At 36.4% G+C, this 22,505-nt stretch overlaps 1 protein-coding gene across 3 annotated transcripts in view; it reads left to right on the top strand.

Moving 5' to 3' along the window:
* The window catches only part of Heatr5b (HEAT repeat containing 5B), an 89,428-nt gene that overhangs the window by 34,776 nt on the left and 32,147 nt on the right, over positions 1-22,505 (top strand). For all 3 annotated transcript variants that reach the window (XM_033763541.1, XM_019205617.2, XM_010611403.3), the window contains exons 19-26: positions 1,685-1,844; positions 2,928-3,117; positions 4,288-4,457; positions 8,537-8,681; positions 8,962-9,201; positions 9,765-10,016; positions 16,938-17,119; positions 19,459-19,527. In XM_033763541.1, the coding sequence (XP_033619432.1) occupies positions 1,685-1,844; positions 2,928-3,117; positions 4,288-4,457; positions 8,537-8,681; positions 8,962-9,201; positions 9,765-10,016; positions 16,938-17,119; positions 19,459-19,527 (1,408 nt within the window). The remainder of the gene's footprint in view (positions 1-1,684; positions 1,845-2,927; positions 3,118-4,287; positions 4,458-8,536; positions 8,682-8,961; positions 9,202-9,764; positions 10,017-16,937; positions 17,120-19,458; positions 19,528-22,505) is intronic.

The following is a 22,505-nucleotide window of genomic DNA, read 5'->3' as shown; positions in this document are numbered from 1 at the left end:
AATAAATAAATAAGAAAGAAAGATATAATGGATGATACACATCAAATTTTAAAGACTTTAATCTGAAAAAAATGTACAAAATGTCAATAATTATTATTTTGCTCACATATGTAAATATTTTGGATATGGTTTGTTAAAGTAAATTTCACCTACTTATTTTTTCTTTTCTGCAATGTGGCAACTAGCGTATTTTTAAATTAAATTTATTGGTACAATTTAAATATACATAATGATCACATTCATTATATAGATTTTGTACCTGTGTAAGACATATCTTAATTCTTAATTTTTAGATTATTTAAAATTATGTTTTCAACTTAACATTATAATCCCACTAAACATCTCTGTCCTATATTATACTTATGTGATGGTTACATACACTATACCATTATCAAAACTCATTAAATTATATACTTCAATATATACTTAATTTAATGCTTTAAATCAGAAAATGTTGCATGTAAATACATCTCAATGCAGTTTATTTAAAAATCAATATACAGTTTTTTTATTTTTAAATTTATTTAAAATGTATTTCACAGAGAAAAAAATGGCCCATTTTATGGATGCTCAAATCATAATTATAAAGACTTGGAGATATAATTTGGTGGTAGAGTACCTCCTACCATGTGCAGGGTCCCCTTGGGTTTGTTCCAGCATGCAAGAAGAAGGAGAAAAGGAAATTAATGGGAATTTGTTAAGTGAACTATAAAACTTTTTATTTGATTTTGTGAGTAGAAATGTGTGTGTATATGTGTGTATAGTATGCTGGGAATTGAATCCAGTACCTTGTACATGTTAAGCACATGCTGTACCACTGAGCTACAGCTGGCATCCCACAAATAACTTTTTGTTACATTTTTAGAGTTAATTGTGAGCCATTTTATTAAAAACTAATTACAGCTAGGCATGGCAATGCATTCCTGCAATGTCAACACTTGGGAGGCTAAGATAAGAAGATTGAAAGTTCAAGGACAACCTAGGCTATGTAGTGTCTTGTCCCCAAAAAAAACAGAAAACAAGCAGACAAAGACAGTTATAAGAATAAATTTCTAATGACTCTTGGCTTTTCAAGGAATAATTAAAAACAAGTTTCAAAGTTTTTCTAAAATTACAGTAGACTTTCTTCAATTATGTGAAATACGTAACTTTAACAAACTATTTTACTTTATTTTTTATTTATGTTGTATAAGGGATTGAACCCAGAGTCATGCATATGTTAAACATTTGTCCTACTCTGCATTGTTAGTTTAGCCTCCTATTTTTTTGTTTTTTGGTACTGGTGATCAAACTCAGGACCTTGCACTTCCAAGGCCAGTGGTGGCACACTGAGCTAAATCCCTGGCCCAGTCTTGCTATTTTTTAAAGACAGGATCTCACTATGTAGTTCAGCTGTCCTTGAACTCACTGTGTAGCCCAGGCTGGCTTCAAACTGCATGGTAATCCTCGTTCCTCAGCCTGCTAAGTGAATGCTGTGAATACATGCATGCACCACCATGCCGGGCTGTTAGCCAGCGATTTTAAGTTGAAACTCTTTAACTCTTGTTAGGGAATGGAAAAAGAAGTAGCGTGATTATAGTATTTTCTAATTTCCAGAGTATTTTCCCTTTTTTGTGTGATTCTTGAGCTTGTTATTACTAGAGGAAAATAGAAAAATCTGTCCCTGAAGCAGTCTCTTTTTCAGGTTGAAATCAGCTCGAGATGTTGTATCAAGGACTGGTCATTCATTGGCTCTTGGTTGTTTGCATCGTTATGTTGGTGGTATAGGCTCAGGACAACATCTGAAGACCAGTGTCAGCATCTTATTAGCTCTTGCACAAGATGGAACATCCCCTGAAGTCCAGGTACAGTTAATATTTTCTTCCTGGTACTGTTGATTGAACCTGGGGCTTTCTCACTGAACTACATCTTCAACCCTTTTTTTGAGGGTTTCCTGAAGTCAGTTGCCAAGGAAGGGCTCAAACTTAATTCTCCTTCTGCCACAGTCTCCCAGCATGCTGGGATTACAGGTGTACACCCCCACATCCAGCTTTTTTTAAAATTACATATTTAAAACTAATATTTTAGGAAGATTCTTTGCTTTGTTAAATAATGACTCTGGGAACTAGGCTGTGGCTCAGTGGTGGAGGAGTTGCTTAGCAAGTTGTAGGCCTTGGCCTCAATTCCCCAGCACCACAAATAATGAACACTGTTAACTTAGGAAAAATATGTTACAGTATGTTCTTTCCCCATTATTTTGTTTTAGGAGTCTTATTTGTAATAGTATATAACAAGGTTTTGCTTTTCAGTGTAAAGTCTGCCTTATTCTGAAAATTCACATATACTCTTTCAAACATTTATTATTCTTTTTACTTGTTTCTCCTTTTTATTAGATTAGTCACATTTTTTAAATTTTGTTTTTGTTGTTGTTTTGAGACAGAGTCTCACTATGTAGTTGAGACTGACCTGGAACTCACTATGTAGCCCAGGCTGGTCTTGAACTCATAGCGATCCTCCTGCCTCAGCCTCCCGAATGCTGGGATTATAGGTAACACATTTTTTTTTTATTATTATTGTTATGGTCCTTCTCTTGTTCTTTCTGTATTAAAGTGATGGCAAACCTTTTAGAGCTTCCAGTGATACAAACAGCCTGCCATGTCATACACACCATAGGTTTGCCACCTCTGCTCTGTTATGTCGGCCTACTTCCTGTAACATTGATTGAATCTTCAGGTTTACTCCTTCAATTTTGTTTTTTTTTTGTTTCTTGAACATTTTACACATATGTAAATATAAGTGACACGATCAAGAGTATTTGGAAAATATCCAACAATCTTGACTTGCCATTTCACATCATTATGCCTAAAAATATTGATTATATGCACATAACATTTCAGTATATTCTTAATTAGTCCTCACAACTAAAATAAATTTCTGTTTTATTCTAGACTTGGTCTCTTCATTCACTTGCCTTGATAGTGGATTCTAGTGGGCCAATGTATCGTGGATATGTGGAACCAACGTTATCTCTAGTTCTTACCTTGCTGTTGACAGTTCCACCTTCACATACAGAAGTTCATCAGTGTTTGGGTAGATGCTTGGGGGCTATAATAACTACTGTTGGCCCTGAACTACAAGGTAAGTAAATTTATCTTAAAATACTTTCTGTCTTTCAATTTCCTAGACGTTGTCATCATGTTGCTTGAAGAAATTGTATAATAATAATTACTACTACTGAATGTTTTCCAAAGGCCTGGTACTCAAATTTTACATGTGCTTTAAAAACAAAAACAAACACACAAAAAAAAAAACCAACAAAGAATCTATGATGTGACAGTATTTTTTAAAGTTTTGAGCAGAGAAAAACATTTTTTTTTTAAATTTCTACTTGGAGACTTGTGAAAACAAAGTTAAAAATGGAGTTGTTTTGCCCTGGAGTAGACTTTTGTTGTTGGACTTTTGTTTGCCTTCTTTTCACTCTTGAGGATCGGGAACAGAGTTTGAAAATCATTACCATAAAATAGATAAGACTATCTTATTTTTCGATGAGGAAGCAAGCTCAAAGAAGATAAGTTGTTTAGAGTTGCTCAACTTGTGAGTAGCACCTGAAGTTTATGTTCTTACCACCCCGAAACAATTCACTCAGGACTAAACGCTGAAGTCAGTGAGTTACTATGATGCAGCCACTAGTGTGTCACGTGTGATTACTGTGAATGTATCCATATGTAACCCTTTTCTCTCTGTCATTTAGTAAATGTTATCTGTGAGTCAAGGTTATTTGGGTTTGTCTCATTTAATTCTTCGAGCAATTCAGAGATACTGTAGGTATTGTTCTCCATTTTACCGGTGAAACAGGTTGAAAGAGATTACAGAATTTTCCAAGGCCACACACACACACATAATACACACACAATATACACACACACATAATATACTTCCCCTAATTATCTTTGTAAAAATAGTCTTTAATCCTATTAGAAAATAAGATATAAAGTTACTATATTATATAATAAAGGATAATATTGGTTGAATTGAGAATCAGAGATTGAGAAGTCTTCTGGCTCTTGAGGTAAAAAAATGACCACTGCAAAAGGTAGTATAAATATAGCTAAATTTAAGAGTGATGCATGATTGCCATCCAGATGCAGTTGTAATTTGAAATCATTTCTGCAGATGTTTTGTTTTTGAAACAGTCTAAATACCAATTATAAGGAGGAATAAAATAGAAGATAATCATTTTTAGGAATATTTTTGTCATATTGATAAAATCATTATATTTTACTTTTTTTCTTTTCATTTTGCTCCTAGGGAATGGGGCAACAATTTCTACAATTCGCTCCTCTTGTTTGGTGGGCTGTGCAATCACCCAGGACCATTCAGACTCCCTTGTTCAGGCAGCTGCTATATCTTGCCTTCAGCAGCTTCACATGTTTGCACCCCGACATGTCAATCTCTCTAGTCTTGTTCCTAGTCTTTGTGTAAGTAGAACGGTGTTTCCTTCATATATTTATTTTGGGATCCACTACATTTCTTTCCTGAAAGATCACATTGGACCAAAACAAAAAATGCAAGTGTTCTGCATTGTGAATTCTAAATTTGTAGCTTCAACAGTCATTTTATTCACTTTTCTTTTTGTCTTTTAAGAATGATGAACCGTTTATTTCTTGGCTGAGAATGTGTCACGTTCAGTCTTTCCCTCTCAGAATTTTTTTCTTTTTCTTTCTTTTTTTCTATCTGTCTATCTAAATAAAAGATGATTTATTTGGAAGTGGGGGAAAGGAGGAAGAGATATGGCAGGCAGCTGCTCTGGATGAGAAGGGAGTATTTGAAAGTGAAATATGTGGATTTCTTGTTACAGCTCTTTTTATTGAGATCCTTGTCCCATATAGGCTCCTGGAATCTGATTAACTCCCTGGCTTGCCTTTCATCTTGAGCATTTTTAAGGAGAAACACTCATTTTTTAATGGGCTCAATGTGAGAGTAGGAGAGGAAGGCAAATTAAAATCTTTTAAGGTTCCTCCTTCTCTTAGTCTTTAGCAGAAACATGCCTCCAAAAACAAGGGAAGCACAAAATGACAGGAAAAGATTAGGATAAAAGATCAGCAAGACGAAGGTTTTTTCCTCAGCAGCAGAGAAGCAAAGCAGAAAGGAAACAGGCGGTGCAGGCTCAACATTCCCCTCTAGAGTGTGTGGGGAGTCCCTGCAAAACCTGTACTCCAGGTCTTAAGAATGGCTGCTGACACTAATGGTCTTTTAACTGGCAGTGGGAGTTCTGTGAATCATTAAAAGGCATTTATATTTTCTAGATATAAACTGGATTTTATTTTTTACAAATCCATTTCACAGCATTTTACAAATTCACACTTTCGTAATATCAGCATCCACTAGAGGGGGCTCTCATGTCCCTTTTCCCACCATTGCAGCTGGAGCCCTGTTGCTTTCTCTCTCCTACTCTGACTTGGGCCAACTGAGTAAACTTGACCCCAGCTAGCCTGTAGCCAAATCTCATACCAGTTACTAACCCTATCCGAAGACTGCCTTTTTGATGTTTGTCCTTCTTTGAGACTCCATAAAAGTTTTATCTGGCAACTAGGCGCCACTCCTCTGCTATCCAAGCCACTGGGACTGTAAAAACTCAGCCCAATAAAAAATTAGACAAAGTTTTACCTTGCTGGCCAATGCACCAGTTAATGTAACTTCTGGGGAGGGGTGTGCACCATGCCATGCCACCTCTGGAGCTTGCAGCTCCTCGAAATCCTAAACCAAGCATCAGTAAAGAACTAAAGAAGCAGAGTTTAAAAATAAAAGACTATCATTTACTTGAAGGTGAGGGAAAGGGGAATAGAGACATGGCATACCGCTACTTTGGACAATTAGGGAGTATTTGAAAGTTAAATACTTCAGAATTTTATTAAAGTTTGATTGATGAGTTCTAACAGTCTCGCTGTCACTGAAATCACCAATTCAATGAATATTTACAGATAAGCTGTTAGATGCCAACTACCACGCAGAGTACTGGAAGTACATTTGTGAGCGGATAAGAGCAAGCCTCTGTCATAACGAAGTGTTTAGTGTACAAGGAAAATGGACAACAGGAGCTATTTACAAATGATACAGGAGCTCCTGGAAGAGGCCACTGGAGAATATAAGATAGTGTATAACCTCGGGCCCTGTCACAATTTAGAAATGATTTTCTGGAAAAAATGATATTTAGGATATAATTTACAGGATAAATAATAAGAGTTTTGAGAACAGCGTGGAACTGGAGTAGAAAACATTTATATTTAGTTTGAGGGAAAAAGTGTAAAAAGATCCTAAACAAGGAGTGCGATACATTTAAGGAACCAATTAGTGTGATTAAGGTTGAGAGAGAAGAGGGAAATGTGGTACAGCAGAATGCAAGATGAAGCTGGATGGTTAGCTAAAGCTTTCTAATTTTAAGGTATTTGAAAAATTTTAAGGTGCCTTTAATTTTAGGAAGAGAAATAAATGTAAGATTTTGTTGATAAAAAAATCCATCAGGTTTTCTCCCTTCAGTTATATTTTATTTTTCCTAATACCTCGTGTAAACTTCATGGTCTATGATTTTTATGCAGTTATTCTTAAATTACAATTATTATGTTAATAGCATAAAAAAAACACTAGCACTGTGAAGGGGTGATGTTTTCCTCCATTTCTAGCATTATGGCTGAGATTCTAAAATATATTACTCACTTCTTTCAAGATATGTATGGCACATAATGTTTTCTTTTTCGAGGGGAGCAGGGATCGAACTCAGGACCTTGCACTTATGAGGCAGTAGTGGTGCCACTGAGCTAAATCTCAGCCCTACATAATGTTTTCTTGATGAGTCAAACTTTTTAATAATAATAATAATAATAACTAATATTATTGAGTGATAACCATGTGCCAGCCACTGTTATTACTTGTGTTAACTCTTCTTATTTTCATTATATTCCTGTGAGGAATTATTATCCTTATTTTGCATTTGAGCAAATCAGTGCATAGAGAGACTAAGTAATATATGTAAGGCACACAGGAATAAGTAAACCCAGCTTGGCATCAAGCCTGAGTTTTTAACTGTTTGTTTGGTTTTTTGGTACTGGAAATCGAACTGGGGACCTTGTGCTTGCAAAGCAGGTGGTGGAACCACTGAGCTAAATCCCTAGCCCTTGAGTTTTTAACTGATTTGCTATCCTGTTTAAATTTGCTTTTTTCTTTTTTTAATTTTTACTGAGTTTATTGGTACAATCTAGGTATACAGTACAATTACATTCATTATTGGGATCCTGTACCTTTACATGATAGGTCTTGATTCTCATTTTTTCCCCTTGTCCCTGCCCGCCCTTCACCCCCTCCTCCCTTCCCCATTTACAAACACTTTATTTCCATTTTTTCATTTTCTCATTTTTTTCCTCTCCCTTATTACCTTTCCCCCACCCTTCCCACTTTCCCTACACCTTTAGCCCTTTACTTCTATTTCACATTATTAATTATCTCATTAGGATCCTGTGTACTATTATAGTTCTTCACACCAAAGACACTATTCGGTATTTCAGTTAAAGAAATCTCTATATGAACATTAAAAATAGGAAATCCTAAGATAAAACTAAAAAGGAAAGTAAAAGAGAAAAGGCAATGATGTAAAATTAAAATAATTCTTAATTCTGAAGATGAAAATGGTCCTTGAACATATTTAAGTTGCTTCTTGCTCTTGTAGTCTTATATTATTCTCTTTTTTTCATTATTTAGAGAATACCTTATTAGTTTCTGTAATCAAACCCACGTAGATATGACCTTACATATTTAATACAGTGAATTACCTCTGTAGAAATGGAAAAAAAAAAGTTAACATTTCTAGACCAATATGGCTGTTAATTTCTGTACAATGCCAACTCAACACAGTAAATTGGGATAACTTTTTCCAAAGTCGACAGCACAGTTAAAGTTTCCAAAAATTCAAATTATATATATATATGTATACATATATTTATATCTATATAAAAAGAACAATAATAGTGGTATGTTATGCATCAATAGCAGCCACAGCTTTTCCAGGTTCTGCAGTCATCTGAACAAAATTATAGACATTCAGCACTAATTTTTCTTTTAGAGTGTACTACATTGATCTTTTCAGGAACATTTCAGATTGAAAAAAAATCTGTAAGAAAAGGTCCCATTTTGCATTTCTTTTCAGATTTTTATGTTTGCTTCATTCTGTTTTTCACTGTAATACATGCTCTCCTTTTTGGCTGAAATTCTTACCACATACTCTGCTGCCTAACTCTTCATTCACTGTATTTGTTTCCATGCACTTAAAAAATTTAGAGGACAGAGTTCACTAGAACCATGTGTAAAATAAGATATGCAAAAAAAAAAAAAAAAGATCCTTCTGTGTTTTTATCTAACTGTATGTTACAAGTTTTAGTGCATAGAGATTTTGGCACAGTTATTTTGCCTACTAACATTTTTTGTGTTTTATTAAGCCTTCATATTCTTTAAGCAAGCAAGATTAAAGAGTTACAGCTTGAACACTGCCTGAAATTGTGCTTTGCAGGTTCATTTATGTAGTTCCCATTTGTTACTCCGACGAGCAGCTGTGGCGTGTCTCCGACAGCTCGCACAGCGAGAAGCTGCTGAAGTATGTGAGTACGCCATGAACCTGGCAAAAAGTGCAGGGGACAAAGAGAGCAGTGGTGCCAGTAAGTTCTTTCACTGCTCAATTTTCTTTTTTGTTTAAATATTTTCACATTTCGAATATCTCACAATAATCAGTTTTAACAACTGGGGTTTTACCCTTACTGTTAGATTAAATTCTAATCCTAAAGATACATGACTTAGAGATCATAATTAATTGCATGTATAGGTAGCTGACTCTGTTGCTATAGTGACTTTATTTGTAAGACTTGTCTTTTACATAATTGTTACCTGCAGCGTACAACAAAATCCCATTGAAATTTGTTTGTAAAAATAACTTTTCAGACGTCAATCCTTTTGCACCTGGGGTTAGTTCTCGAAGTGATATCCATTGCCGACATCAAGGTGTTAACATAACAGAAACGGGCCTTGAGGGACTTCTTTTTGGAATGCTAGATCGTGAGACAGATCGAAAATTATGTTCTGATATTCATGACACACTGGGTCACATGCTTTCATCCCTGGCAGTAGAAAAGCTTTCCCATTGGCTGATGCTTTGCAAAGACGTCCTGGCAGCATCTAGTGGTAGGTATTTACGTTCTTTTTTTTTTGGTACTGGGAATTGAACTCTGGTCCTTGAGCTTGCGAGGTAGGCGGTGGAACCGCTGAGCTAAATCCCTGGCTACATTCATAAAATAATGAAAACTGTTTTACTTTTGATATATAGATCTAAATATATAGATATGCAAATTTACATTTATATAAGTGTGAGTTTACATTTTAAAGTACTGATAATTTTTCATCTTTATACAGTAAATCCCATAAAAATATTGAAGGTTAAATTATACAGTCAACTAATAAGCTTCCTATATCTTTTGGAAAGTGTACTTCAAAATTTTTTGAAAGTTCGAACTAAATTTTCATATCTAAAAATCCCAGGCTATTCTGTATGTAGTGCTATATGGTTTGTAAAACTATGGACTATGCAGTGTAATTTATGTGAAAGTAATTCATGTTACCCTTTCCCTGCATCTTGATTGTTTAAATGAAAAACTTGCCGGTTCTGTTTTCCACAGAGTAAGAATAATGCTATTTCTAAAACATAATTTTACTGTGAGATCCTATGATATTTCTAATTTTTGTTATAGATATGAGTACTACAACTCCCCTAAGTAGTGGAAAAGATGAAGAGTCGGAAAAGAAAGATGAGATGGATGATGATACCATGTTTACCACGCTAGGCGAGGAGGATAAGTCAAAGCCCTTTGTGGCACCTCGCTGGGCCACTCGAGTATTTGCTGCTGATTGCCTGTGCCGAATCATCACTTTGTGTGAGAATGCAGACCAGGCTCACTTTGATCTTGCCATGGCACGTTCTGCTAAACTCCGGAACCCCAAAAGTAAATTGAAATCAGTGCTTCTTTTCCCCAAAATATTTTTATGGTTTGAGATACTTTAATGCTGTATATCATGATTACTCTGCTCTAATATATTGTAAGTTGCTTTGTCTTTTATCTTAATTTCTGTCCCCTTACATACTCTCTGTTTGTATTTGGAAAAAAAGTTGAAGAAGGTGATCCAAAGACAAATATTTATAGACTGAGAGAGAGATCTGTCTATACATATTTCAATCATTTGCCCTAAGAATGATGCTGGCCAGACTATACAGCATTTAAAATGTGAATCAGGGTACTAGCAAAGCACAGTATGTCATGAATACAATGTCTTTTTTTTTCTCATTGAGTTTATTGGTACATTTTAGGTATGCAGTACAGTTACATTCATCATTGGGATCGTGTACCTTTACATGAAAGGTCTTGGTTCTCATTTTTTTCCCTTGTCCCTGCCCTCCCTTCACCCCCTCCTCCCCTCCCCCTTTACAAACACTTCATTTCTGTGTTTTCATTTTCTCATATTTTTTTCTTTTCCCTTATTAGCTTTCCCCTACTCTTCCCACTTTCCCTATATCTTTAGTCCCTTTATTCATATTTCACATAAGATCATTAGGATCACATGTACTATTATAGTTTTTCACACCAGAGAAACTATTTGGTATTTACATGTGTGTGACTGATTTATTTCACTTAGGAGTATATCCTCAATATGTATCCATTTTCCTATGAATGAATCTAATTTCTCATTCTTTTTTTTTGGGGGTACCAGGGATTGAACTCGGGCCCTTGCTGTTTAATTTCTCATTCTTTATGGCTGAGTAGTATTCCATTTTATAGAAAAACCACATCTTCTTTATCCAGTTTCTAACTGATGGGCAAATGAGCTGTTTCCAAGTTTTAGCTATCACAAACTGTGCCACTATAATCATAGGTGCGCATATATCTCTGTGATGTGATTCTTTTAATTCTTTTGAAAAGATACCCAGCAGAGGGATGGCTGGGTCAAATGGAACCTCCAGTCCCTGCTCTTTGAGCTATCTTCATATTGATTTCCATAGTGGTTGCACCAGTCTGCAATCCCACCAACAATGGAGAAGGGTTCCTTTCTCCCTACAACCCCGCCAACATTTGTTATTGATTGATTTCTTGATAGCAGCCATTCTTTGTGGGGTGAGGTGGAATCTCAGCGTTGTTTCCATCTGTATCTCTTGAACCACCAGTGATGTGGAACATTTTTTCATATATTTACTTCCTGCTTTTTACTTCTTTGAGAAATGTCTGTTCATTTCAGATACCCATTTTTAAATCGGGTTTTTATATTTGGGGAATCTGATTGTTTTGAGTTTTTTATATATTCTAGATAATAGTCCTTTGTCTGAGGAGCAGCTGGTAAACATTTTTTCCCACATTGTAGGTTGTCTCTTAGTTCTGTTGATGGTTTCTTTTGCAGTGCAGAAGCTTTTTAATAAGATGAGATCCCAGTTGTTGATTCTTTGTGCTAGTTCCTGTGCTACTGAGGATTTGTTCATAAAGTCTTTTCCTATGCCTATGTCTTCAAGAGTTCTGCCTAACTTATCTTCCAGCAAGTTTAGTGTTTCTGTTTTAATATTTAGATCTTTAATCCAGTTGATTTTAATTTAGTGGATGGTGAAAGATAAGGGTCCAGTTTTAATCTTTGGCAGATTGAAATCCAATTTTTCCAACACTGTTTATTAAAGAGGCTTTCTTTCCTCCACTGAGAATGGTCAGCTCCTTTGTCAAAGATGAAGTAACTGAGTACATCTGGATTTGTTTTTGTGTCTTCCAGTCTGTTCCACTGATCCTCAGGTCTGTTCCTTTGCGAATACAATGTCTTTATTCATTGTCATTATTTAGCAAGTATTTACTGAGTCCTTTGCTATACATTCCAGATACAGAAAGAAAGAATACAGTCTATACCTTGAAATAGGAGATAGATTTATGAGTTGAATAATTATAGTATGTCTCAATAGTGGCATAATATTTTGGGAGCATTTTAAAAATAGCATTCCAGGCCAGGGATTTAGTTCAGTCGTTCTGCTTCCTGCCTTGCAAGGGCAAGGTCCTGAGTTTGATCCCTGGTACCAAAAAGAGATTGAGAATTTGGGCTGGGGATTTAGCTCTGGTTCTGGCACCTGTCTCACAAGCGCAATGGCCTGAGTTCAATCCCCGGTACCCCCCCCCCAAAAAAAAGCATTCCTTTCCTAAGGAGCCATCCTTATAGAACAGGTTATTTGGCATCCTTTCCTTTTTTTTGTTGTTGTTTTTTGAGACAGGGTCTCACTACATAGTTGAGACTGACCTGGAGAACTCACTACATAGAAGAGGTTATTTGGAAGCTGGGGTTTTTGTTTTCTGGTTGTTTTGTTTTGTTTTGTTTTTGAGACTGACTTGGAACTCATTATGTAGCCCAGGCTGATCTCGAACTCCCAGCGATCCTTCTGCCTCAGCTTGCGGAGTGCTGGAATTACAGGGGTGCACCACGACACCCGGCTCTGTTTTTTTGGTTTTGTTGAAACAAGGTCTTGCTAAGTAGTTCAGGCTGACTTTGAACTCACTATGTAATCTAGGCTGGCCTTGAATTTGTGGCAATCCTCTTGCCTCAGCCTTCCAAGTGGTGGGATTACATACCAGCCACAACTGATGTGAAGCTGAATTTTAAAGGCAGAAAAAGGTTTCTGGGTTAAAGAGATTTGTTTTTATCAATTTTTCCATTGTTGTTGTAACGAGTGACCATGTATTCCCATTCAGAACAACACAGTTGCTGGGCATGGTAGCACATACCTGTTAGTTCAGCACTGGGGAGGATGAGGCAGGAGAATCTCTGAGAGTTTTGGGCTATGCTAAGTAGTGAGTTCATTCCTAGCCTGAATTACAAAGCAAGGCCCGGCCTCAAAACACAACAACAACCCTGCCCCACAAAAAATAACACAGGTTTGTTACCTTCTAGCTCTTTAGGTTAGATGTCCGACATGGACCAGACTCAAGTTGGGCTAGAATAAAATTGCCAGTTGAGCTGTGTTCATGTCTGGAGTTTTTATGGGCAGTTAATTTCCTTTTCTTTCCCAGCCTTTATTACATTTCCGGTATTCCCTGGCTTGTGGCCCCTTTTATCTCTGTCTTTTTGTCTTCCCATCAGGCACTGTTAAATTTCTCAGTGATGTCTCTTTACTCATCACAATTCTTTTCTTTGACACCAGCCAGAAAAGCCACTTTTTTTGGTTAATTTTTCCTCTTTCCTTGTGATTCTGGGATAGAGCTTGGGGCCTCACACGTGCTAAGCAAGTGTTCCACTACAGAGATTCGACTCAGCCCAGGTGCTCTGCTTTAAAGAACTCACATGGTTAGATGGGACCCACAAAGGTAATTTAACATACTCCCATCTGGAAAGTCCCTTTTTCCATGAAAAGAGACACATTCACAGGGTAGCCTATGGACATCGTTGTTGTGCTAACCGTACCAACTTATTATAAGCGGAGGAATAAGAGAACGCATATTGTCCAGTTCGTAAGTGTGCTATCTATAAGGAATGAGGACAGTCCTTAGATGGCTGTATTTCTTAACTGTTTTCATTTTTCTCTGTTTGTTCTCTTGTTCTTTTGTGTGATTTCTTAGAGATCTTCACAATATCTCCATTTACACATTGGTAATGTTTCGTTTTATTTCTGCTTCCATCGTGGATCTTCAGTCTGCTGGTATGCTTTCAGTGTTCCTGTAACTTCTGTGCATTTTCCCCATGACCGTTATATCATATCCATTTCACACTTTAATGTTTTCTGGTTTTATTCAGTAGTAGCCATGATTTTTTGCATCCTGATGATATCAAATAGTTTTCTAAACTTTGTTCTGGTTTTTATAGAAAATTGTTTCCAGAATTTATTACTTTCTCTGAATTTTTAGTATCTGTCTTTTCTCTGGTTGTGTTTTCTTACTTGTTAATACCTCGTCAAAGGAGGGGCACACTCTCTGTAGTTGGAATTTGCTCCTGGTGCAGTACTGTGGGAGTGGATTGCCATGTTCTCTGTCTGCTTACTGGGTGCTTAGTAGCTATAGCTGGATGGTTAGCTGATCCTATAGCTCCCCACCTAGATTCCAGTGTTGTGTGTGCTTTCTTCTGTGGAAGCAAAACAGTAAGGATCCATTGTAATTCTGAACATTCATGGTGGAGTCTGTAAAAAAGTGTCGGCCCAGTGTATGGCTCTCCAGGCTCTTTCCGTAGCTTCCTTCTCTCCCCATCTTCCTGTCTACTGCATGGTAGCTATAAGGGAATTACTACTTCATAAATGTTTTTTGGTTTTATTTTTGGTACTGGGGATCAGTCTCAGGTCCTTGCACTTGTGAGGCAGGCAGCAGTACCACTGAGCTAAATCCCTGGCCCACTACTTCTTAGATGCAGTAAACCCCGTAATTCTTTCCCTGCTTCTGATCTTCCCAGTCTTTTTTCCCGTTCCCACCCTTCAGGAGTTTATCTTTGATGATTTTAGAAAAAAGATGTGTCAATTTGAGGAAGATTGGAGGTAGAGAAAATGGTTGGGGAAAGCAGCTCTCTCAAAGGACAGTTACTTAGTTTTTGATAAGTCTAGACTTTGTGAATTAGGTGAAATTAGGTGAATTAGGAGGAATAATATGTCTTTTTCCTTACTGTAGGTTGGCATAATATGAGTAGATCCATTTTAATCCATTTCTTTATGCCTTGGAAATTTTCTCGCAAATTCTGGTAGCAGTTTGTTTTTTTAATTCGTTGTGTGTTTTTTCTTCTCTTTAACTGAGGAAACGTTGTAGGCTTCTAGCCAGGTGTTTTCCTCTCTTCTCTTGTTGTCCACCCCCAAACCAACATACACTTTTTTAAAATGTAGGATTCTAAAATTGGTATGTTAGGTAAAATTTAAAGGTATGTGTTTTATAACCTTTACAACAATAACAACAAAAACCAATTTTTTTTTCCTCTCATTGAGTTTATTGGTACATTTTAGGTATATTGTACAGTTACATTCATCATTGGGATCTTATACCTTTACATGACAGGTCTTGGTTCTCATTTTTTCCCCTTACCCCTGCCCTCCCTTCACCCCCTCCTCCCTCCCCTATTTACAAATACTTTATTTCCATTTTTTCATTTTCTCATATTTTTTTCTTTTCCTGTATTACCTTTCCCTTACCACAAAAACCTATTTAAATAGTAGCTGATAAGACATCAGATTAATACAAAATCACCTCTGCTTTATGACTGAAAGAGAGTGCTGAGGATATAGCTCAGTGGTAGAGAACTTACCTAATATGCATGAGGCCCAGGGTTTGTACTGGGGAGTACAATACAGGAAGAAAGGAAGGATGGATGGAAGGACAGACAAAGGTAAGATTTTTAGAGTCTTGTTGCTTCCAGGACAACTTTACAGTACTTAAACTTGATAAATTCTTTTTAATTTTAATTTTAATTTTTATTTTATTGGTACGTTAGCAATACATAATGATTATGTCCTCGTGGGGAGTTGGTACGTGTATGTGACACTGATTAATTCTTTAGATGGCTTTTGTTGTTTTTTATATATATATATATTCTTTTTTTTTTTGGTACCGGGATTGAACTCTGGTCCTTGTGCTTGTGAAGCAGGTGCCAGAACCACTGAGCTAAATCCCCAGCCCTGTTGTTATATATTTTAAGTTCACTGATCTTTAGTCTTTCTAATCTGTATTAATCTTATCTAATATATTTTTCATTTGAAACATTTTATTTTATAGTCCCTTTTGTGGTTTATTTTTCATTTCTTTTTCCATTATGTTCATGCTCTTTTCTTTTTTGAACATAGAAAACATATTTATAGTAGCTTTTTTAAAGTCCCTGTCTGGTAATTATGTTACTGGTTTCATTTTCAGTCCTATTTCTGCTTATTAATTGTTTCTGTCTGTCTTTCTGAGACATATTTTCCTACATTTTTGTATCCTTGATAATGTTTTATTAGATGTCAGACATTGCAAATTTTCGATTAGTGCTGGATTTTGCTGTTTCTTCAAATGGTATTGTACTTTGTTCTGGGTGTAGTTTAAAAGTTATTTCCTGACTACAAATTTTGTTTTATTTTTCTAGGGGTAGGCAGATATCCTGAAGTTCTAATCCACCCATTGCCTGTTTTGTAAAGTTTTATTGGAGCACACATATTCATTTCTGTACATATTGTCCGTGGCTGCTTTTTTACTGTGAGAGCAGAGTTCAGAAGTGGTGATAAAGATAATAGTGTCTGTAAAGCTAAAAATATTTACTACCTGGTCCTTTACAGTAAAAACCTTCTAAACCCTGTTCTGCAAGAATTATGAATTCGTTTGGGAAAATCAGGCTAATCGAGTATTTTTCTTCTGATGTTATTGTAAATCCTATAGTCACCTATGTTAACATAGGTGTGTCCAACCTGCAGCCTACCCTTTTCCTATTTTTTTGAGTGTGTGGTGAGGACACATTGTCTTGAGCCACATATAAAATATATAATATAGTTAATGCATATGAATAGCAAAACTTTATTTTAAAATTTCTATTGTAACATTGAAAAGAAGGAAAAAAGGCAGGCTGCAGGTCAGACACACATGAATGGGAATTTTCTTTAAAAAGTATTTTTGGTTTTTTGTACCAGGGATCAAACTCAGGACCTTAGCTTTGCATAGTTACAGTATCATAGCCAGTGAATTTATCCCAAGCGCGATTATTGCTAATTGAAAACTTTTCCCAGGCTCAGGACCTTGTGCTTGTGAGATATGTGTGGTGCCACTGAGCTAAATCCCTGGCCCAAGTATTTTTGTTTTTTTAGAAAACATCATGTGGGTCGTAAGTGCTTTTATCAGGAGCTTATTTTATATTTTTATGTTATGGTGCTAATTTTTGGAAAAGCTCCCCCTTTGGCCTTCCGTTTTTATTTTCAGATGACCTCTTAGTACTTCATCTCTCTGACCTGATTCGCATGGCATTCATGGCTGCAACTGATCATAGCAACCAGCTGCGGATGGCTGGGCTCCAGGCTCTTGAAGACATCATCAAGAAATTTGCATCTGTGCCTGAGCCAGAATTTCCAGGTCATGTAATTCTGGAGCAGTATCAAGCTAATGTGAGATTTTCTATTTTTTTAGAAACTTAAAGTCAGTCTTTTGAGGGGCCATGAAAGGAGCGAAGGCTCCTTGGAGGAATGTATTTGGAACTGTAATTTATTTTTCCATGTGGGATGCATGTCTTTACTACCATAGTCTGTTTAATGGTTTCAGTCAACCCACAACTGAAGAAGCAGTGGAGTCAAGCTGTTGTCACTATTTTTAAGTCCTGATAAGGTATCAGTGGTAAAACTAGAATAGAAATTCCAGCCGAGTTTTCCAGTCTTGTGTTTGATGTTTAGCCATGCCCTTTAAAAGATAAAAGGAACATTCACAGGAGTGTTCTGGATTTGCTGCCACTATTTTTATGTGCCCAGACTTGATAAGCAGTTTTAGAAATAAACAGTGTCTTTTTATATACTGAAGAATAAGTTAACAGCAGCTAAAAGTATTACTGAGAAAATTGGATACTTTTGAAGGATTTTTATTTCATTCTAAACAAAATGAAGCTTGTTTTTCCTGAGATTTACACCCTTGTTTATCAGAGGAGGCACAATAAACTAATCCTAGCAATGAAGGGTTATGAAGTTTAGAAAATACATTAACAAGGAAAGTAGAAATATCTTTTTAATGTCATTGTGCTAAAACACTGGTGGCGAGGGCTGGGGATTTAGCTCAGTGGCACTGTGCCTGCCTCCAAGAGCAAGAATTCAATCCCTGATACCAAAAAAAAAAAAAAAACAAAAAAAAAATCAAAGTACTATACTAGTGGAAAAAACAGTGATAGCGAACCTATGGCATGTGTGTTGTTAGATGGAAGTTAATATTGTTTTTCTAAACTAAAACCTCATTGTTCAAGTTTAATTTCAGTGTTGGCGCTGTGATAAGTAAGTGGGTTTTGGGTTGTAGTTTTTGCCCTTGTCTCTAAAAAGGTTCGCCATCACTGTGCTAAAATAAAATGTTGGTTCCATGTGCATCATCCCTTATTTAGAACTTGTGTAAATATGCACAAAATTAAACATGAATAATGTATAATCCATTATTTATTCCTAATGTAAAATCCACTATTTATTCCTTCATAAGTATAGATAAGGAAGTGACAGCTTTTGACCCAAATGGCTATTAAAAACCTGTATATAATTGTTTACTCCCATATATAAGAAAGTTGTTTTAAAAAACTTATTTAGAAATAATTTTCACATTGACATAAAAGTTGCACAATAACCCAAAAAAGTATATCATGCCTGTTACTCATGTTTACTCATTGTTAATTTTGACTCATTTGTTCAAATATGCCCTCTCTCCTCCCTCCCTGCCCCACCCTATTCTATTTCTCTCTCTCTTTTTTCTGGAACCAGGGGATTGAACTCAGGACCTTGCACTTATGAGGCAGTTGTGCTGCCACTGAGCTAAATCCCTAGCCCCTCTATTTCTCTTTCTACTCAGATACACACACACAATTTTTTCCTAAACCACTTGAAATTAAATTACTTAAATCGTGAACTTTCCTCCTGATCACTTTGGTCTATATTTTCAAAGAACAAGAACATTGTCTTAATATAACCATAGAACAGTCATTAACCTCAGGAGATTCAACGTTGACCAACTACTTGCATATAAGCTATCATATTCCAGTTGTCTGTCCCCAGTAAATTCTGTTACAGTATCTGTTCCCCTCCAGTGCAGGATCCTGTACTGGCTCACATGTTGTGATTGGTTGCTGTGTGTGATTAGCCGTACAGAGGCACTCTTGATCCATTTCCAACTATTGCTGATATGCATCAGGAGTTGACTAAACTATTCTGCATTCTGTTATGTCTAAAAATCTATGATTTGACATGTTTAAGACTAAAACACATATTCCTTTATTAATGCAGTAACTATACAAATTAATATTTTTGAACAGCCTTTTGAAAGCACCAGTTTCTGAGGTGAAATGATCTTGATCTCTGAGGTCTTTAGTAACTGAATGTTAGTACTACCCAGTTAATTTAATGAAATTGATCCAGTTATATGAGATTGACCCCTGAGGTTAAAAAAAAAAAAAAAAAAAGCTTCCTTTTGTTACCTCTGATAATATGCCACTTTGTCAGAATGTCCTGTTAATTATTAAACAAAAATAAAGGAAAAAGAAATAAGATTAGTTGATCTAGCATGCCTATACACTTGGTAATGATAACCTCCTGGAAAGCAAAGAGAAATGCTATGATTGAGTTTATTAAAACTGAAAAGAGATAAGGGAAAGATGATAAAAGCAAAGGAGTGAAGATGTGTTTTGAGTGTTTTCATCTCCAAAGAGACAAAGGCTTTATGTTTACTGCTTATCTCTAAAATTCATGTGCTTTATTCAATTTTCTAGGTGGGAGCTGCTCTAAGACCAGCCTTCTCACAAGATACACCATCAGATATAATAGCAAAAGCTTGCCAGGTAAGAAAAATTAGGCTTTCTATAGTTGTCTCCTGTAAATTCATACATAGAATTTCACTTCAAGAAAGGAGAGAAGTCAAATCATTTTTATTTTTATTCTGGAAATACAGGAGTTGCAGTTTCCTCTTTGATTCTGTATGAAATGATGAAATAGTAGCTGTTAATTATATCTCTTATTGTCATAACTAAGGACTTAACTCTTAAGATACATAGTTTTTATATGATCCAAAAATGAATAATCATAAGAGGGACAAAAATGAAAGATAACCAAGTCTGTAATTAATACCTAAAGAATAATAATGATAATTTAGATAATAAAAGATTATTTTGACCACAGGTTATGAAAATTCTTCAAGTTTTTGGATATTAAATTATCCTAAAAAGAATGTCAGATGCAGAAATTATACTGCAGAATTAACCCCAGGGCATTATTCTCATTTTATCTTCAGAGAAACTACCCAAAACTCCTATACCTTTAATAAAGTCTTGTTTTTCATATGTCTCATCTTGAAGGATTCAAACATTAAGATCTAATCTTTCAGAAAACCTGGTCCTTAAACTGTAGTCCATCATTCTTGCTTAGAATTCACCTCTAAGCTTCAGGCAACCTCTGTTCAGCTAAGGCTTTGCTCTCCGCAGTGATAGGCTTGCAGTCTTGGCTCTTCTCTCTGGCTGAATGGGTTTGCTGCTTCTTTCCATTGTTAAGTATTTCTGTGAAGCCTGCTGCCCTATTGGTGGCCTTCAGAGGAATCAACGCTTTCTACCAACAGCAGATCAGAGAGAGAAGAGAGCCCACTGTTATTAGGGGTAGGTCTCTGGACTAAGGTACAAACATTGGGGTTGGAGTAGACAATCTGGTTTGGGATACTGATGCAAAACATCAAAAAGTAATCTATTCCTGGGCATAGCAGTGCACCTGGAATCCCAGAACTCAGCAGTTTGAGACAGGGGGATCAACAGTTTGGTTCCGGCACCTGCCTCACAAGCACGAGGGCCTGAATTCAATCCCCGGTACCAAACAAAAAATAAAAAACAACAACAAAAAAAAACCACCTGAAGCCAGGCATGGTGGCGCACACCTATAATCCCAGCACTCGGGAGGCTGAGGCAGGAGGATCACTGTGAATTCGAGACCAGCCTGGGCTACATAGTGAGTTCCAGGTCAGTCTCAACTACATAGTAAGACCCTGTCTCAAAAAACAAAAACAAAACAGTGTGTGTGAGTGTGTGTGTGTGTGTGTGTGTGTATCATGCAGGGTCTCACTATGAATTCAGGGTGGCCTTCAACTCAGTATGTAGTCTAGGTTGACCTCAAACTTGTGATCCTTCTGACTCAGCCTCCTGAATTCTGGAGTTACAGGCATGCACTACCATTCCCGGCCTCAGAGCATAGTACTGAAACAGACAAAACTTCCTGCTAAGCTCCTGAAAATTCAAAAAGCAAAAGCTCTTACAATATCACCTTGTAGTCTCTTTTTTAATTCTTTTTTGGTGCTGGGGATTGAACTTGGGACCTTGTGCTTGTGAGGTAGGTGGTGGAACTACTGAGCTAAATCCCCAGCCCCTACAATTTCACCTTGTAAATGAGTAATATGACAATTTCCTGTCATTGAGTCTACCTTAAATTTCTTTTTTTTTTTAATGGTTCAACTGCTTATTCTATAAGAAATTTCTTCTTTTCCAGTGGCAGGCTTAGATTTATAACCTCCTTTTCTGCTGTGGGAGAAGACCTAGCAGTTTTGAAATAGGTGGGGCAGTGGTTTTCAAGTCCCTATTGTTAAGAGAAAGTAAGGGAATCCCAGCTTGTTTGCTGGAGTAACAAACAGCACCTTGAGTTCCTAAAAATCAAGAGTAACTCATAGATAAAACAGAGAAAACCCTCAAATGTAACATAATCAGGGACATTAATCAGTGGGTTAGTAAAGAAAAAAATTAAGAAGCCAGGTGGGGTGGCACACATTTGTAATCCCAGCACATGAAAGGCTGAGGCAGGAGGACAGTTGCTGAGAGTTGGAGGCTAGGTTGAGCACATACAGAGCGAGACTCTTGTTTCCCAAACAAAAACAAAGCACAGCAAAAGTAAAATCATTAAAGCAGGTTTAGAACTTAAAAATCCAATATATTCATTTCAATTTAAAATTTATAGATGTATATTCATTTACCAGTCTTTGGTGTGGGGCCAAGATCTTTTCTCTAAATGATTTTGCTGAGTCAGGGCTGCTTGGTCTTTGTAAACCAAACCCATAATGCATTATCTGCCGTTTCCAATTATTGGTCCTGTGAATTAGAGAAAGTACTCAGATTTTTTCAAGGAAAATAGAGTGCTAAATTCTCAGTCTTTATGGTTTTCCCCGATTTTTAGTTGTTTTTCTACCAAGTTTTACATAATTGTTTCTCATATTTAATGTCTTCTAACTTTAAATTTATTATATTTTAATCACTTTGACCAGCATTTTGCTATCTGTATTCCTTAGTTCATAACTTTTTTTTTTTTTTTTTTTTTTGGTACCTGAGATTGAACTTGGGACCTTGCGCTTTCGAGGCAGGCAGTGGGACCACTGAGCTAAATCCCCAGCCTGATGACTCCTCCCTCCCGATACCTGGCATCAAACTCAGGACATTGTGCTTGCCGAGCAGGTGTGGCACTACAGAGCTACATCCCCAGCCTCTTGATAACAGTATTAAAAGTCCTTATTTTATTAAATTTAGTTTTGAATTCTTTGAAAATAAGATTTTAAGAGAGTAGGGGCCAGGGATTTAGCTCAGTGATTCCGCCACCTACCTGTCAAGCACAAGGTCCTGAGTTCAATCCCCCACCCCCCCACCCGTACAAAAAAAAATTTTTAAGAGTAAAAATTTATACGAGTATCCTTAACTTTTAAAAATGTAACACAAGGGATTTAGCTCAGTGGTTCCGCTGCCTGCCTCGCAAGTGTAAGGACCGTGTACCCCTCAAAAAAATCAACAAAAAAACTCCA

This window comes from Fukomys damarensis, unplaced genomic scaffold (genome assembly GCF_012274545.1).
Source record: "Fukomys damarensis isolate Sample0158 unplaced genomic scaffold, DMR_v1.0_HiC HiC_scaffold_2, whole genome shotgun sequence".
In the NCBI taxonomy this organism is placed as follows: domain Eukaryota; kingdom Metazoa; phylum Chordata; class Mammalia; order Rodentia; family Bathyergidae; genus Fukomys; species Fukomys damarensis.
The sequence above is the reverse complement of the archived record's forward strand: the minus strand, read 5'-3'. Positions and strand labels throughout refer to the sequence as shown.